We start from the raw sequence: 17,907 nt of genomic DNA on the forward strand, positions 1-17,907 counted from the left end.
ATATACCCTCGTTAGCATTAATGCTGAGGGTATAAAAACTTAACTTAGTCTAGAGTCTCTATAAATAGATACACATACTATTGCCACATTACACAATTAATTTACATTTGTGTGGTAAGATTTGTTTGCTGCTTTAAATACCAACAGCTGAAGAGTCTTTGTTTACAATAAAATTAATCACATACTGCCGGATCAAATTAGATTATGACTTCTGCGGTTTGCAATTGTTTTTGAATATATAAATATATAAGTACATACATCTATATATTGATATTTGGTGAAGCTGAAGTTCACAACTATTTTATACAATTATTCTCAGTCTTAAGAAAGATCTTTACCGGACATATACACTTTAGGGAAAACAATACAATAGAATGGCACTTGCTCGATTGTCATTTCGTAAAAGCAAAAGAGAGAAAAACGAACAACTAGAGCTAAAAAGACAAAAATCTCAACAAGATGTGAAATATATAATTGGGGAGCTTCTTGAAACCGAGGAAAATTATATAAAAAAATTAAACGTTATTATCGATGGGTAAGTCTATTAACATCAGTTCGGATTCCATAAATTTCCAGTCTCACACCAATAAGTACATCAAAACTGCGTCGCATTAAAATGTTTTCATGTCTATTACAGATATATGCAACAGTTTCGTGAGCCTAATCCTTCAGTACCCATACCTGATGATTTGAAAATCCGTGCTCGTCTGATCTTTAATAATATTGAAGATATATACAGTTTTCATAAAGAGTGAGTTGAATATTTTATACAATCAGAAGGCTATTTTATACAATATATTTCTGAGGTATTGTTAGATAATACGAGTCTAAATTTTGTTTAAATAATATAGACTATCAGAAAGAATTTTTTAATTTAAAGAATAAATTTTCTTGGGCCTTCAAGCCAGGAAGCGTGGATTATTTAAAGAATAATTTTTTCATACACTTTTCGTCCCAGAAATGTGGACTATTTAAAAAATATTTTTCATCCACAATCAGACCAAGAAACGTGGATTTTTTAAAGAATATTTTCCATCCACCTTCAGACTAAGAAACGTGGATTTTTTAAAGAATATTTTTTCATCCACCTTCAGACTAAGAAACGTGGATTATTTAAAGAATATTTTTTCATCCACCTTCAGACCAAGAAACGTGGATTATTTAAAGAATATTTTTTCATCCACCTTCAGACCAAGAAACGTGGATTATTTAAAGAATATTTTTTCATCCATCTTCAGACCGAGACACGTTTATTCATGGGTCTTCAGACCAAGAAACGTGGATTATTTAAAGAATATTTTTTCATCCACCTTCAGACCAAGAAACGTGGATTATTTAAAGAATATTTTTTCATCAACCTTCGGACCAAGGAACGTGGATTATTTAAAGAATATTTTTTCATCCACCTTCAGACCAAGAAACGTGGATTATTTAAAGAATATTTTTTCATCCACCTTCAGACCAAGAAACGTGGATTATTTAAAGAATATTTTTTCATCCACCTTCAGACCAAGAAACGTGGATTATTTAAAGAATATTTTTTCATCCACCTTCAGACCAAGAAACGTGGATTATTTAAAGAATATTTTTTCATCCACCTTCAGACCAAGAAACGTGGATTATTTAAAGAATATTTTTTCATCCACCTTCAGACCAAGAAACGTGGATTATTTAAAGAATATTTTTTCATCCACCTTCAGACCAAGAAACGTGGATTATTTAAAGAATATTTTTTCATCCATCTTCAGACCAAGAAACGTGGATTATTTAAAGAATATTTTTTCATCCACCTTCAGACCAAGAAACGTGGATTATTTAAAGAATATTTTTTCATCAATCTTCAGACCAAGAAACGTGGATTATTTAAAGAATATTTTTTCATCCACCTTCAGACCAAGAAACGTGGATTATTTAAAGAATATTTTTTCATCCATCTTCAGACCGAGACACGTTTATTCATGGGTCTTCAGACCAAGAAACGTGGATTATTTAAAGAATATTTTTTCATCCACCTTCAGACTAAGAAACGTGGATTATTTAAAGAATATTTTTTCATCAACCTTCGGACCAAGGAACGTGGATTATTTAAAGAATATTTTTTCATCCACCTTCAGACCAAGAAACGTGGATTATTTAAAGAATATTTTTTCATCCACCTTCAGACCAAGGAACGTGGATTATTTAAAGAATATTTTTTCATCCACCTTCAGACCAAGAAACGTGGATTATTAAAGAATATTTTTTCATCCACCTTCAGACCAAGAAACGTGGATTATTAAAGAATATTTTTTCATCCACCTTCAGACCGAGATACGTTTATTCATGGGTCTTCAGACCAAGAAACGTGGATTATTTAAAGAATATTTTTTCATCCACCTTCAGACTAAGAAACGTGGATTATTTGAGGAATATTTTTTCATCCACCTTCAGACTAAGAAACGTGGATTATTTGAGGAATATTTTTTGCATCCACCTTCAGACCTAGACACGTGAATTATTTAAAGAATATTTTTTCATCGACCTTCAGACTAAGAAACATGGATTATTTGAGGAATATTTTTCATCCACCTTCAGACTAAGAAACGTTTATTATTTCAGGAATATTTTTTCATCCACTTCAAACTAAGAAACGTTTATTATGGTAGGAATATTTTTTCATCCACCTTCAGACTAAGAAACGTGGATTATTTGAGGAATATTTTTTAATCCACCTTCAGACCTAGACACGTGATTATTTAGAGAATATTTTTTCATCCACCTTCAGACCAAGAAACGTGGATTATTTAAAGAATATTTTTTCATCCACCTTCAGACCAAGAAACGTGGATTATTTAAAGAATATTTTTTCATCCACCTTCAGACCAAGAAACGTGGATTATTTAAAGAATATTTTTTGCATCCACCTTCAGACCTAGACACGTGGATTATTTAAAGAATATTTTTTCATCCACCTTCAGACCTAGACACGTGGATTATTTAAAGAATTTTTTTTCATCCACCTCCAGACAAAGAAACGTGGATTATTTTAAGAATATTTTTTCATCCACCTTCAGACCAAGAAACGTGGATTATTTTAAGAATATTTGTTCATCCACCTTCAGACCTAGACACGTGGATTATTTAAAGAATATTTTTTCATCCACCTCCAGACCAAGAAACGTGGATTATTTTAAGAATATTTTTTCATCCACCTTCAGACCAAGAAACGTGGATTATTTAAAGAATATTTTTTCATCCACCTTCAGACCAAGAAACGTGGATTATTTAAAGAATATTTTTTCATCCACCTTCAAACCAAGAAACGTGGATTATTTAAAGAATATTTTTTCATCCACCTTCAGACCAAAAAAAGTGGATTATTTAAAGAATATTTTTTCATCCACCTTCAGACCAAGAAACGTGGATTATTTAAAAAATATTTTTTCATCCACCTTCAGACCAAGAAACGTGGATTATTTAAAAAATATTTTTTCATCCACCTTCAGACCAAGAAACGTGGATTATTTAAAGAATATTTTTTCATCCACCTTCAGACCAAGAAACGTGGATTATTTAAAGAATATTTTTTCATCCACCTTCAGACCAAGAAACGTGGATTATTTAAAGAATATTTTTTCATCCACCTTCAGACTAAGAAACGTGGATTATTTATAGAATATTTTTTCATCCACCTTCAGACCAAGAAACGTGGATTATTTAAAGAATATTTTTTCATCCACCTTCAGACCAAGAAACGTGGATTATTTAAAGAATATTTTTTCATCCACCTTCAGACCAAGAAACGTGGATTATTTAAAGAATATTTTTTCATCCACCTTCAGACCAAGAAACGTGGATTATTTAAAGAATATTTTTTCATCCACCTTCAGACCAAGAAACGTGGATTATTTAAAGAATATTTTTTCATCCACCTTCAGACCAAGAAACGTGGATTATTTAAAGAATATTTTTTCATCCACCTTCAGACCAAGAAACGTGGATTATTTAAAGAATATTTTTTGCATCCACCTTCAGACCTAGACACGTGGATTATTTAAAGAATATTTTTTGCATCCACCTTCAGACCTAGACACGTGGATTATTTAAAGAATATTTTTTCATCCACCTCCAGACAAAGAAACGTGGATTATTTTAAGAATATTTTTTGCATCCACCTTCAGACCTAGACACGTGGATTATTTAAAGAATATTTTTTCATCCACCTCCAGACAAAGAAACGTGGATTATTTAAAGAATATTTTTTGCATCCACCTTCAGACCTAGACACGTGGATTATTTAAAGAATATTTTTTCATCCACCTCCAGACAAAGAAACGTGGATTATTTTAAGAATATTTTTTGCATCCACCTTCAGACCTAGACACGTGGATTATTTAAAGAATATTTTTTCATCCACCTTCAGACCAAGAAACGTGGATTATTTAAAGAATATTTTTTCATCCACCTTCAGACCAAGAAACGTGGATTATTTAAAGAATATTTTTTCATCCACCTTCAGACCAAGAAACGTGGATTATTTAAAGAATATTTTTTCATCCACCTTCAGACCAAGAAACGTGGATTATTTAAAGAATATTTTTTCATCCACCTTCAGACCAAGAAACGTGGATTATTTAAAGAATATTTTTTGCATCCACCTTCAGACCTAGACACGTGGATTATTTAAAGAATATTTTTTCATCCACCTCCAGACAAAGAAACGTGGATTATTTTAAGAATATTTTTTCATCCACCTTCAGACCAAGAAACGTGGATTATTTTAAGAATATTTTTTCATCCACCTTCAGACCTAGACACGTGGATTATTTAAAGAATATTTTTTCATCCACCTCCAGACCAAGAAACGTGGATTATTTTAAGAATATTTTTTCATCCACCTTCAGACCAAGAAACGTGGATTATTTAAAGAATATTGTTTCATCCACCTTCAGACCAAGAAACGTGGATTATTTAAAGAATATTTTTTCATCCACCTTCAGACCAAGAAACGTGGATTATTTAAAAAATATTTTTTCATCCACCTTCAGACCAAGAAACGTGGATTATTTAAAGAATATTTTTTGCATCCACCTTCAGACCTAGACACGTGGATTATTTAAAGAATATTTTTTCATCCACCTCCAGACCAAGAAACGTGGATTATTTTAAGAATATTTTTTCATCCACCTTCAGACCTAGATACGTGGATTATTTAAAGAATATTTTTTCATCCACCTTCAGACCAAGAAACGTGGATTATTTAAAAAATATTTTTTCATCCACCTTCAGACCAAGAAACGTGGATTATTTAAAGAATATTTTTTGCATCCACCTTCAGACCTAGACACGTGGATTATTTAAAGAATATTTTTTCATCCACCTTCAGACCAAGAAACGTGGATTATTTTAAGAATATTTTTTCATCCACCTTCAGACCTAGACACGTGGATTATTTAAAGAATATTTTTTCATCCACCTCCAGACCAAGAAACGTGGATTATTTTAAGAATATTTTTTCATCCACCTTCAGACAAAGAAACGTGGATTATTTAAAGAATATTTTTTCATCCACCTTCAGACCAAGAAACGTGGATTATTTAAAAAATATTTTTTCATCCACCTTCAGACCAAGAAACGTGGATTATTTAAAGAATATTTTTTCATCCACCTTCAGACCAAGAAACGTGGATTATTTAAAGAATATTTTTTCATCCACCTTCAGACCAAGAAACGTGGATTATTTAAAGAATATTTTTTCATCCACCTTCAGACCAAGAAACGTGGATTATTTAAAGAATATTTTTTCATCCACCTTCAGACCAAGAAACGTGGATTATTTAAAGAATATTTTTTCATCCACCTTCAGACCAAGAAACGTGGATTATTTAAAGAATATTTTTTCATCCACCTTCAGACCAAGAAACGTGGATTATTTAAAGAATATTTTTTCATCCACCTTCAGACCAAGAAACGTGGATTATTTAAAGAATATTTTTTTCATCCACCTTCAGACCAAGAAACGTGGATTATTTAAAGAATATTTTTTCATCCACCTTCAGACCAAGAAACGTGGATTATTTAAAGAATATTTTTTCATCCACCTTCAGACCAAGAAACGTGGATTATTTAAAGAATATTTTTTCATCCACCTTCAGACCAAGAAACGTGGATTATTTAAAGAATATTTTTTCATCCACCTTCAGACCAAGAAACGTGGATTATTTAAAGAATATTTTTTCATCCACCTTCAGACCAAGAAACGTGGATTATTTAAAGAATATTTTTTCATCCACCTTCAGACCAAGAAACGTGGATTATTTAAAGAATATTTTTTCATCCACCTTCAGACCAAGAAACGTGGATTATTTAAAGAATATTTTTTCATCCACCTTCAGACCAAGAAACGTGGATTATTTAAAGAATATTTTTTGCATCCACCTTCAGACCTAGACACGTGGATTATTTAAAGAATATTTTTTCATCCACCTTCAGACCTAGACACGTGGATTATTTAAAGAATTTTTTTTTCATCCACCTCCAGACAAAGAAACGTGGATTATTTTAAGAATATTTTTTCATCCACCTTCAGACCAAGAAACGTGGATTATTTAAAGAATATTTTTTCATCCACCTTCAGACCTAGACACGTGGATTATTTAAAGAATATTTTTTCATCCACCTCCAGACCAAGAAACGTGGATTATTTTAAGAATATTTTTTCATCCACCTTCAGACCAAGAAACGTGGATTATTTAAAGAATATTTTTTCATCCACCTTCAGACCAAGAAACGTGGATTATTTAAAGAATATTTTTTTATCCACCTTCAGAAAAAGAAACGTGGATTACTTAGGGGTAGTTTACGCTATATGTAAATGTCATATGACACGAAATAAAAACATTCCATATCTACCCACGCAGGCAATGTGGAGACGTAATTTTATTACATTTTTGCTGGTGTGGACGCACAAAGTAAATGGCGTAAGGAAAATCCCCAATATTGCACATATTAGGGACTGTATAATGATGGAAAATTTCATGTCATATGACATTTACATATAGTGTAAACTACCCCTTAAAGAATATTTTTCTATCTACCTTCAGACCAAAAAACCTGGATTATTTAAAGAATATGATCTTTTGATCTTTTTGTGTTTTTCTTAGGTATTTTCTCAAACTTCTTCAGGACAACCAGCACAGTCCAATCGAAGTTGCCAAACAATTTCTGCGCTGTGAATCCCAATTTCACATGTATTCCAAGTATTGCAGTAAGAAAGACTATTCCGCACCAATAATTCGCCAGTATAGCGATTATTTTAACAAGATATCCAGGGAGTTGGGTGAAAAACAACCAGTAAGTTAGGCGGACTGTGGTCTTCAGTTCACACAATGTATAGATTTCTAAATATTATTGAATTTTCAGATTGATTCATTACTAATGCAGCCAACTCAACGAATTATTCATTATAAAAATATGTTAGAACGACTTGTCGATAAAGTCCATTCCATAGATAAGGAAAACACCTTGATTGATGAAGCTTTGGAAGTGATTGGGGTACGGTTGGCAGATTGCTAAAAGTAATTATATAACTATCCTTCATTAATTTGTTCTTACGATTTTGCAGCGAATTGTAGCTGAAGCCGACAACTATAAATGCGTTGATGGTATTTTCAACTATCCAGGTGATATCACGGAACAGGGAAAACTTATCCATCATGATTTCTTGAATTGTAAATATAAAAAGAAGTCTGTGCGTCTTTATGTCTTCTTGTTTAAGCGTATTTTGCTATTTACCGAAAAAACCAAATCGGCAAATGTATATTCCTATAAAATGCAAATACCGGTAAAGTTCAAGACACAACGTCTTTATTTCTCTGTTATATTTATTTATATTTTTTGTTTTTACAGACAAACAAATTTAAAATTGAAAAAGGAAACCCGTTTACGATCACATCCACAGAACCCAACTCAAATATGACCATTGTTTGCCGAGGTGATACACCAGAGTCGAATCATAATTGGCTTGAAAAAATACAAAATGAGCTGAAATTGCATGCGGAACTTGCTGCAGAACTAGAAAATCCTTCAGAAGACTTTTTAGTATAAATTTAAAGTGAATAAAAATGTATTTTTAGTAAGTTATTTGTATATTTTTATGAATATTCATGAATGAATATGAATATCTGTTCGTGAAGGATTTTTGAAAGGATATTTTTTTTCAATGATCTACAGACCAAAAATCGTGGATTATTTAAAGAATATTTTCTCAGTGTCCAACAGACCAAAAATAGTGGATTATTTAAAGAATATTTTTTCATCCAACTTCAGACCAAGAAACGTAGATTTTTAAACTAATAATTATTCATCCACTATCAGACCAAGAAACGTGGATTATTTAAAGAATATTTTTCACCAAACTTGAGACCAAGAAACGTGGATTATTTAAAGAATATTTTTCACCAAACTTGAGACCAAGAAACGTGGATTATTTAAAGAATGTTTTTTCATCCAACTTCAGGCCAAGAAACGTGGATTATTTAAAGAATGTTTTTTTCATCCAACTGCAGGCCAAGAAACGTGGATCATTTTAAGAATATTTTTTTCATCCACCTTCAGACCAAGAAACGTGGATTATTTAAAAAATATTTTTCATCCATCTTCAGACCAAGAAACGTGGATTATTCAAAGAATATTTTTTTATCCACCGATTCCGAGCTCAACTCGAGTATGACAATTGGTTGTCGTGGTGATACACCAGACGTGAATCATAAATGGCTTGAAGAAATTCAAAATTAGTTAAATTTGCAAGCCGAAATTGTTATTATAAATAACAAGTGAATAAAAATTTATATTTAAAAACTTATTTGTATATTGTTTAATGAATATTTGTTCGTGAATTTGTTAAAGAAGATTTTTTCAACGACCTGATCGATTATTGGATTTATAAAGAATATGTTTTCAGCAGATTACAGGATTTTTTTAAGAATTTATAAAATAATTAGCGTTTTTGTATGTGACTAAAGACGTTTTGCTTCCTGAGTATAAGTTTGGGTATTTCTGGAGTAGACATCATAATCCGTGGACCCAATTACTCCACTGAGAAAATATTGAACAAATATTTTTAAAAAATCCACGCTTATTGAAGACATATTTTAAAAAAATTTATGATCATGAATATCTTTTCTAAATTCGACAATCATTAAAAAATATTTAAAAAATCCATATTTTTATTTTTGAAAAAAATATTTTTTTTTTGTAAAAATCCACGATTATTGAGAAAATATTTTTTAAAAAATCCACTATAAATGACAAAAAAAAAATTAAAATGTATACGGTTTTTAAAAAGTTCACGATTATTAAAAAATATTTTTCGAAATGTCCATGATTATTGAAAAATAGTTTTTAAAAAATCTACGATTATTAAAAAATATTTTCCAAAATGTCCATGATTATTAAAAAAAATATTTTTCAAAAAGTCCATGAGTACTGAAAAAATAGTTTTTAAAAAATCCTCAATTATTAAAGAAAATATTTTTTTAAATGTCCACAAATTTTGAAAAAAATATTTTTAAAAAAATCAGAATTATTGAAATAAAAATATTTTTTTTTTTTTAAAACCACGATTATTTAAAAAATATTTGTTAAAAAACTCACGATAATTGAAAGAATTCTTTAAATATTCTACGGTAATTAAAACAAGTAAAAAAGCGTTAAGTTCGGCCTGGCCGAACTTTTCATACCCTCCACCATAGAATATTCTGAACTAAAATAAAAAATAGTTTTCATTCCTGTCCCCAACTTTAAGTAGGTACGTTAAAATGTCAGATAATGTACATAAAATGTTTCATTCGGTAGGCCCTTTTTTATGGTGCCTATATGTAACTATGTATGTTGACAAATTTTGGTGGACTAGAAATTGGGAGGTACCGTTATATAGGGGTTATAATAAAAAATGGACCTTTAATGTCAAATAACTCCTAATTCGGTTAAAAATTGTAGCTAGAATCCTCAAAATACCGAAAATCGGTACATAACGTGGGAACTTCAAATGCCATTAACAGCTAGTTCGGAGGTATGTGGGCTATACGAAAATATGAACTTAAATGAACAATTTTTGTTGGCTTTTAAATTTCAAATTACAGAAAGTTCGCCCAAAAAATAAAGCTAAGGTACGGAAAATCGGGAGGTTTGTTTTGGGGCTATACCAAAAGATGGACATACGTTCGGTTAAACATTTTAACTAAAATCCTCAAAGTTCCGAAAATCGGGAAGTATCGTTATATTGGGGCTATGTTGAAAATTGTTGATGCAGATGTGTGGTGAACACTACAACCTTCAAATGTCAAATTACAGTTAGTTCGGTTAAAAATTGTAGCTAAAATTGCCAATTACTGAAAATTGGGAGGTACCGTTATATGAGAGCTATATCCGAACATGGACCTATGTTGACAACTTTTTAGGGAGAGGTGTTGTGACCACTAAGAACTTCAAATGTCGGTTTAATGTTGTAGTTAAAATCATCAAATTACTGGAAATCGGGAGGTACTTTTATATGGGAGCTTTATCAATACATCGACGTTTCTTGACAATTTTTGGTGCAGAGGTGTGGTGACCACTAAGAATTTCAAATGTCAAATGTTCAAATTACATTCTCAAAATACCGAAAATCCGTTATATGGGGATACCGAAATCCGTTATACCGAGGTACCGTTATATGGGGCTATACCAAAACATGGACCTACGTTCATAATTATTTAGAATATAAGTTTTTTGGTCACTAAGAACCCTAAATATCAAGTTATAGCTAATTCGGTCTAGAAATGTGAATTTAAATGTCAAAATACCTGAAATCGGGCGCTAACGTTATATGGGGGCTATATATAAGTTTATTGACATTTAAGAACCCTAAATGTCAAATTATAGCTACATCGGTCTGAAAACGTAGCTAAAAAAGGACAAAATACCGTAAATCGGGGGTACCGTTATATGGGGGGTATACCAAAACGTGGACCGATATAGCCCATCATCGAACTTGACCTGCCTGTAAACAAAAGACGCATTTTCCCAAAATGTCAGACAATTTTGGTGGAGAGGTGTGGTGACCACTAAGAACTTCAAATGTCAAATGTTCAAATTACAGCTAATTCGGTTAAATTTGTAGGTAAAAATCTCAAAATACCGGAAATCAGGTGGTACCGTTACACGATGGGGCCAATCGCAGGTTTTCGAGGCAAAAAGTCAATTTTTGAAGTGAACAATTAGAAAAAAATAATAACGGATTTCGATTGCCAACACTCTGAATCACTAAAAATAAAAAAATAAATCAATCTAGTAACATCACATAGCGACATACTGATCTGGCAATGGTGACATATTTTCTTATGCATAATTTTCCGACATTCATTATAAATAAGTAGTGAAAGCATTTTAGGCGCCAAAAAGAACATTTTAAAATTTTTATATTTTTTAAACATGGAAAGCTCTTCAATGGGTATGTAAAATAAGATAATGTTAACAAATAATAAAAATGTTATGTGTGGTAAATGTATTTTTGAGTTAAGATGTTATGTCTTTTTTGGAGTAATTTGCTTTGTTATCCATGTGTTCTCTGGAGTATAACTTTTGAGATCTAGGTAGATCTAGTATATTATATATATGTGGTGAAAGGTATTAATGTGTACTATCATTTTGTGAAAAAATTAGCTGCGCCTATCTGCGCTTTTTCATAAAAATCTGATTTCAGTTGTCGTAATACTTAAAAATATGGACATTTTTATGTTTTGGTTGGCGAATAATCGGAAACTTATTAATGTTACCAATTGGATTTCGGAAAAATTTAATAGACGTATATAATAATAATAATATATAATTTCAAAGATATCGCAAACTGTGGCTTTTGTTGCGGAATCTTAGCCGATTTTTACTAAATTTGGAACCTTTTTTTTATTAACTTATAACAAACCACAGACAAAACCATGAAATTTGAACATATGTATATAGGGGAGCTATTTCTATATCTGAACCGATTTCAATATAACTTGACAAACTTATTTGTAGTCCGAATTCCGTAACATTTTCCAAATTTTATTGTAATTTGATGGAATTTGCATGCTTGGTCAATCATTTTCCTGAAATCGGGCGAACATATATATGGGAGCTATATCCAATTCTGAACCGATTTCAATATGATTTGCCAAAAATGTTTCTAGACCAAAATCCGTCACACATTTCAAATTTCATCAAGATTGGACATACATAGCGGGATTGGTGCACCAAATACATAAAATCGGGCGAAAATATACATATATGGGAGCAATATCAATATCTGAACCGATTTCAATATAACTTGGCAAACTTATTTGTAGTCCTAATTCCGTGGTATTTTCCAAATCGCATAAAAATTGGGCAGAATTTGCGTGTTTGGTCCATCAATTGCTTGAAATCGGGCGAACATATATACGGCAGCTATATGTATATATGAACCGATATGAACCAAATTTGGCATATTAGTTTCTAAGCCCATTATAAACATCTGTACAAAATTTGGAAGGTCTAGCTTGCCCCAGTGATTTGTTGCCTCGAAAACCTGTCATTGGCCCCATCGTGCGTTATATGGGGCTATACCAAAACATGTACCTATGTTCATAATTTTATCGAATATAAGTTTTTTGGTCACTAAGAACCCTAAATATCCAATTATAGCTAATTCGGTCTAGAAATGCGACTTAAATCGTCAAAATACCTGAAATCGGGCGGTAACGTTATATGGGGGCTATTCCAAAACATTGATCTATGTCCACTAGTTTTGTTATATAAGTTTATTGACACTTAAGAACCCTAAATGCCAATTTATAGCTAAATCAGTCTGAAAATGTAGCTAAAAACGTCAAAATACCGTAAATCGGGGGTAGCGTTATATGGGGGCTATTCCAAATCGTGGACCTATGTCCACTAGTTTTGTTATATAAGTTTATTGACACTTAATAACCCTAAATGTCAAATTATAGCTAAATCGGTCTAAAAATGTAGCTAAAAACGTCAAAATACCGTAAATCGGGGGGTACCGTTATATGGGGCCTATACCAAAACGTGGACCTATGTCCACAACTTTAGTTATATAAGTTTATTGACACTTAAGAACCCTAAATGTCAAATTATAGCTAAATCGGTTTTGAAAATTTAGCTAAAAACGGCAAAATACCGTAAATCGGGGGTACCGTTATATGGGGGCTATACCAAAACGTGGACCGATATAGCCCATCATCGAACTTGACCTGCCTGCAAACAAAAGACGCATTTTCCCAAAATTTCAGCGTCCTATCTCCATTTTTGTGGATGCTAGAGTGATTACCACAGACGGACGGACGGACGTGCACAGATCGACTCAGAATTTTACCTTGATCAAGAATATATATACTTTATAGGGTCGCAAATGAGTATTTCAATGCGTTACAAACGGAAAAACAAACTTAATATACCCTCCATACTATGGTGGAGGGTATAAAAAATATTTTTTAAAAAATCCCCGAAAATTTAAAAAAAATTCATGATTTTTGAAAAATATTTTTTAAAAATAATAATAAATCGAGTAAAGAAAAGTCGGGCGGGGCCGACTATATGATACCCTACACCTGTCTTAATATGTTAAAATGGAATAACCACTTCACTTCCTAATACGAAAGTATTTAGCTTAGTGATGAAAGTACTTACTTTCAGCGCCACATCAAATACCTCAAATCGACAGAAAAAATATATGGGAGCTATATCCAAATCTGAACCGATTTCAATAAAATTTGGCGTAGTTATTATCGCACATTCTAAATTTCATCTAAGTTGAACAGACATAGCGTTTTTGGTGCATCAAATACCTCAAATCGGGCGAAAATATATGTGGGAGCTATATCCAAATCTGAACCGATTTCGATATAATTTGGCATATTTATCTATAGACCTCATTCCGTCACACATTTCAAAGTTTATCAAAAGTGGACAGATACAGCGTGTTTGGTGCATCAAATAACTCAAGTCGGCCGAAAATTTATGGGAGCTATATCCAAATCTGAACCGATTTTCACCCAAAACAATAGCGTTCTTCCGACGGCTAAAAAATGATCTTCCCCAATTTTCAATAAATGCGACCTGAAATGTCCAAGATTATTTAAATAATAATTTTTTAAAATCTACGATTATTAAAAAATATATATTACAAATCAACGATTATTGAAAAAATATTTTTTAAATATTCAACGGTTATTGAAAAAATATTTTTTAAAAAATTATATGGTTATTGAAATAATATTTAAAAAAAAAACAACGTTAACTGAAACAATATTTTTTAAAAATCAACGATTACTAAAGAAAAGTTTTTAAAAAATCCGCGATTATTAAAAAATATGTTTTAAGAAATCCACGATAATTGAAAAAAATATTGTTACGGAATTAGGTTTAACTAATCTCCGTGTAGACGTTGTTTTACTCCCCGATACGATTTGTACCAAATAAAACAGGGTTCGTTTCAGATTACGTTTCTACAATGCTTTATTTACTTTATTACACTTATTCGGAACAGAATTTAATTACTAAGCACGCAGCTTGTCTCTAGTTAGCACGCAGCTATTCTTTAACCGATCTGTTCAGTTCAACGCTTAAAACACAACTAACTCGCCTTTGCTGATTCCACCTGTATTTATCCCAAAATCTCCCTATTCTGGAATTATCCAGAACATCTGGTAACACCTCGAATCTGTGCAACGAACACACAGACACACATTCGCACCAGAGGTCCGCAAAATGCCACTCGCTTTATATGCATATTCGCGTTTTCGTGCCTTTTTTATTGCTTGCTATTGGCATCACACTTTATTGCTATTGCTTCTTGTGTCTTTTCTTTCGTGAGAGTGTGCAATTGGCACATTCACTCGAAATGATAGCAGTGACAGTCACCACACTAAAAGAGCTCATTGCCTTTTTGTTTTGATAATGCCTTCACACAATCACGTTGCAGTAAAATAGGCAGTAAATATTATTATGCTAAATTCGGAAAATGTATTCATTTATTCAAACAGAAAATGCATGGTAGAATAAGAAAAGGTAGCAGCAATACACAGCTGACTGAACTGGGTTGTAACGTTAGTGTCAAATTTCATATGACATTTTATACATTTATTTCTATTTCGATGTACATTAGGGACATATATTTTTTGAGAAAAAAATATATCATTCGGAAAAAAAAACATTTCCCAGAAAGACTTCTTCATATCAATGATATGTAACCTCCTCCAAGTTCGAACGATAAGCCGCGCACACATCAAACCTAGTTCGCCACAAATGCTACGTTCGACAACAACGAAATGCTCCTTTAAATGTCGGTAGCAACGAAGATAAAGAAAAAATTCTTGGTGGCATGTTCGCAATGGGTTATTGAGGATTGTCGTCCGTTTTCAGTTGTTGACTTATAAAATGTTTATATTTAAAGTACAGTATAGTCTCGATAATCCGGACACTCGCTAATCCGGACAACGCGGTAATCCGGACACTAGATTTTTTTACATTGTAGACTCTGTAATCCGGACATCGCACGATGGGGCCAATGACAGGTTTTCGAGGCAACAAATCACTGGGGCAAGCTAGACCTTCCAAATTTTGTACAGATGTTTATAATGGGCTTAGAAACTAATATGCCAAATTTGGTTCATATCGGTTCATATATACATATAGCTGCCGTATATATGTTCGCCCGATTTCAAGCAATTGATGGACCAAACACGCAAATTCTGCCCAATTTTTATGCGATTTGGAAAATACCACGGAATTAGGACTACAAATAAGTTTGCCAAGTTATATTGAAATCGGTTCAGATTTTGATATTGCTCCCATATATATGTTCGCCCGATTTTAGGTATTTGGTGCACCAATCCCGCTATGTATGTCCAATCTTGATGAAATTTGAAATGTGTGACGGTTTTTGGTCTAGAAACATTTTTGGCAAATCATATTGAAATCGGTTCAGAATTGGATATAGATCCCATATATATGTTCGCCCGATTTCAGGGAAATGATTGACCAAGCATGCAAATTCCATCAAATTACAATAAAATTTGGAAAATGTTACGGAATTCGGACTACAAATAAGTTTGTCAAGTTATATTGAAATCGGTTCAGATATAGAAATAGGTCCCCTATATACATATGTTCAAATGTCATGGTTTTGTCTGTGGTTTGTTATAAGTTAATAAAAAAAAGGTTCCAAATTTGGTAAAAATCGGCTAAGATTCCGCCACAAAAGCCAAAGTTTGCGATATCTTTGAAATTATATATTATTAATATTATATACGTCTATTAAATTTTTCCGAAATCCAATTGGTAACATTAATGGGTTTCCGATTATTCGCCAACCAAAACATAAAAATGTCCATATTTTTAAGTATTACGACATCTGAAATCAGATTTTTATGAAAAGGCGCAGATAGGCGCAGCTAATTTTTTCACAAAATGATAGTATACATTAATACCTTTCACCACATATATACAATATCCTAGATCTACCTAGATCTCAAAAGTTATACTCCAGAGAACACATGGATAACAAAGCAAAATACTCCAAAAAAGACGTAACATCTTAACTCAAAAATACATTTACCACACATAACATTTGTATTATTTGTTAACACTATCTTTTTTTACATACCCATTGAAGAGCTTTCCATGTTTAAAAAATATAAAAATGTTGAAATGTTCTTTTTGGCGCCTAAAATGCTTTCACTACTTATTTATAATGAATGTCGGAAAATGATGCATAAGAAAATATGTCACCATTGCCAGATCAGTATGTCGCTATGTGATGTTACCAGATTGATTTATTTTTTTATTTTTAGTGACTCAGAGTGTTGGCAATCGAAATCCGTTATTATTTTTTTCAAATTGTTCACTTCAAAAATTGACTTTTTGTCTCGAAAACCTGCTATTGGCCCCATCGTGCATCGCATATTTTTCTTACCTCGATAATACGGACATCAATATTTTTTCCTATCTTCAGCATTTGCTTCTTACTCATTTCATTGACGCTTCAATAGCAGTTGGTGTACAAATGAGAACAAATCAGTTTTTCTAAGTTTTCGGCCCACATCTAGCCTTTTTGGCTAGCCACTGTTGACTCAACTATACAGTCAATATAGAATTAACTATCTGCATCTGTCGAATGATTTTTCTACCGTTCAACCGTTTATGGATGTCTATGATAAGCAACAGTATTTTAAACCTAGTGTTGGGTGGCCTAAAAATATATGTTGGATGTTCGTTTCCTCTAAAGGAATTAATTCATTAGCCTTCTGATTAGTGAGAAAGTCCCTTAGGAGCTTGTAATGTATTCCAAGGATATTTTACCTAGAAATGTTTAAAATATTTAAAGCGTTGGGATTAATAACTTATTTTTTAGATTTTATAGATTCTCTAACTCATTTTTGAGTTACTGACTAAAATCGGTAACATTAAAAATTACGAATAAAAACTTTAAATAAAAGTTGACAGCGCTCTTGCAATAGGCAGAACTTAACGGTTACTTATTTGATCGCCACCGTACTGTAAACCAGGGCTTCGGAGTCGGAGTTGGTGTCGGAGTCTGGAGTCGGAGTCTAGCAAATTTTGCTGGAGTCAGAGCCGGAGTCGTGAAAAAAAGCCCGACTCCGACTCCAGGCAACAATCTGTTCTACATTTATCAAAATTTGTCAAATCATTTTAAATTATTTAAATGATCATAATTTAAAAAAAAAAAAACTCTTAATCTCTATTTTGACTACAAAATGCATATCGGAAACATTTTTGGGTAAATTGATTGGAATAATGTTTGCATGTTCCAAATATGCTTAGGGAAGATCTTTTAGAAGATCTACAGGCCATTTTATAGAAGACTCACCGGTCTTCTCTTGTTGT

General features: G+C 32.1%; 1 protein-coding gene across 1 annotated transcript; it reads left to right on the forward strand.

Annotated features, from left to right (window-relative positions):
* The first annotated feature begins 317 nt into the window (after positions 1 to 317).
* Positions 318 to 9,638, forward strand: LOC141395074 (rho guanine nucleotide exchange factor 25-like). Its single transcript, XM_073970496.1, has 6 exons — positions 318 to 535; positions 638 to 751; positions 7,143 to 7,332; positions 7,402 to 7,533; positions 7,604 to 7,822; positions 7,888 to 9,638. Exons 1-6 carry the CDS (start codon positions 375 to 377, stop codon positions 8,083 to 8,085), a joined length of 1,014 nt encoding a protein of 337 aa, XP_073826597.1. The 5' UTR covers positions 318 to 374; the 3' UTR covers positions 8,086 to 9,638.
* The last annotated feature ends 8,269 nt before the right edge of the window (positions 9,639 to 17,907 follow it).

Source organism: Musca autumnalis, unplaced genomic scaffold (genome assembly GCF_047663935.1).
Source record: "Musca autumnalis isolate F117 unplaced genomic scaffold, ASM4766393v1 scaffold_2, whole genome shotgun sequence".
Taxonomy (NCBI): domain Eukaryota; kingdom Metazoa; phylum Arthropoda; class Insecta; order Diptera; family Muscidae; genus Musca; species Musca autumnalis.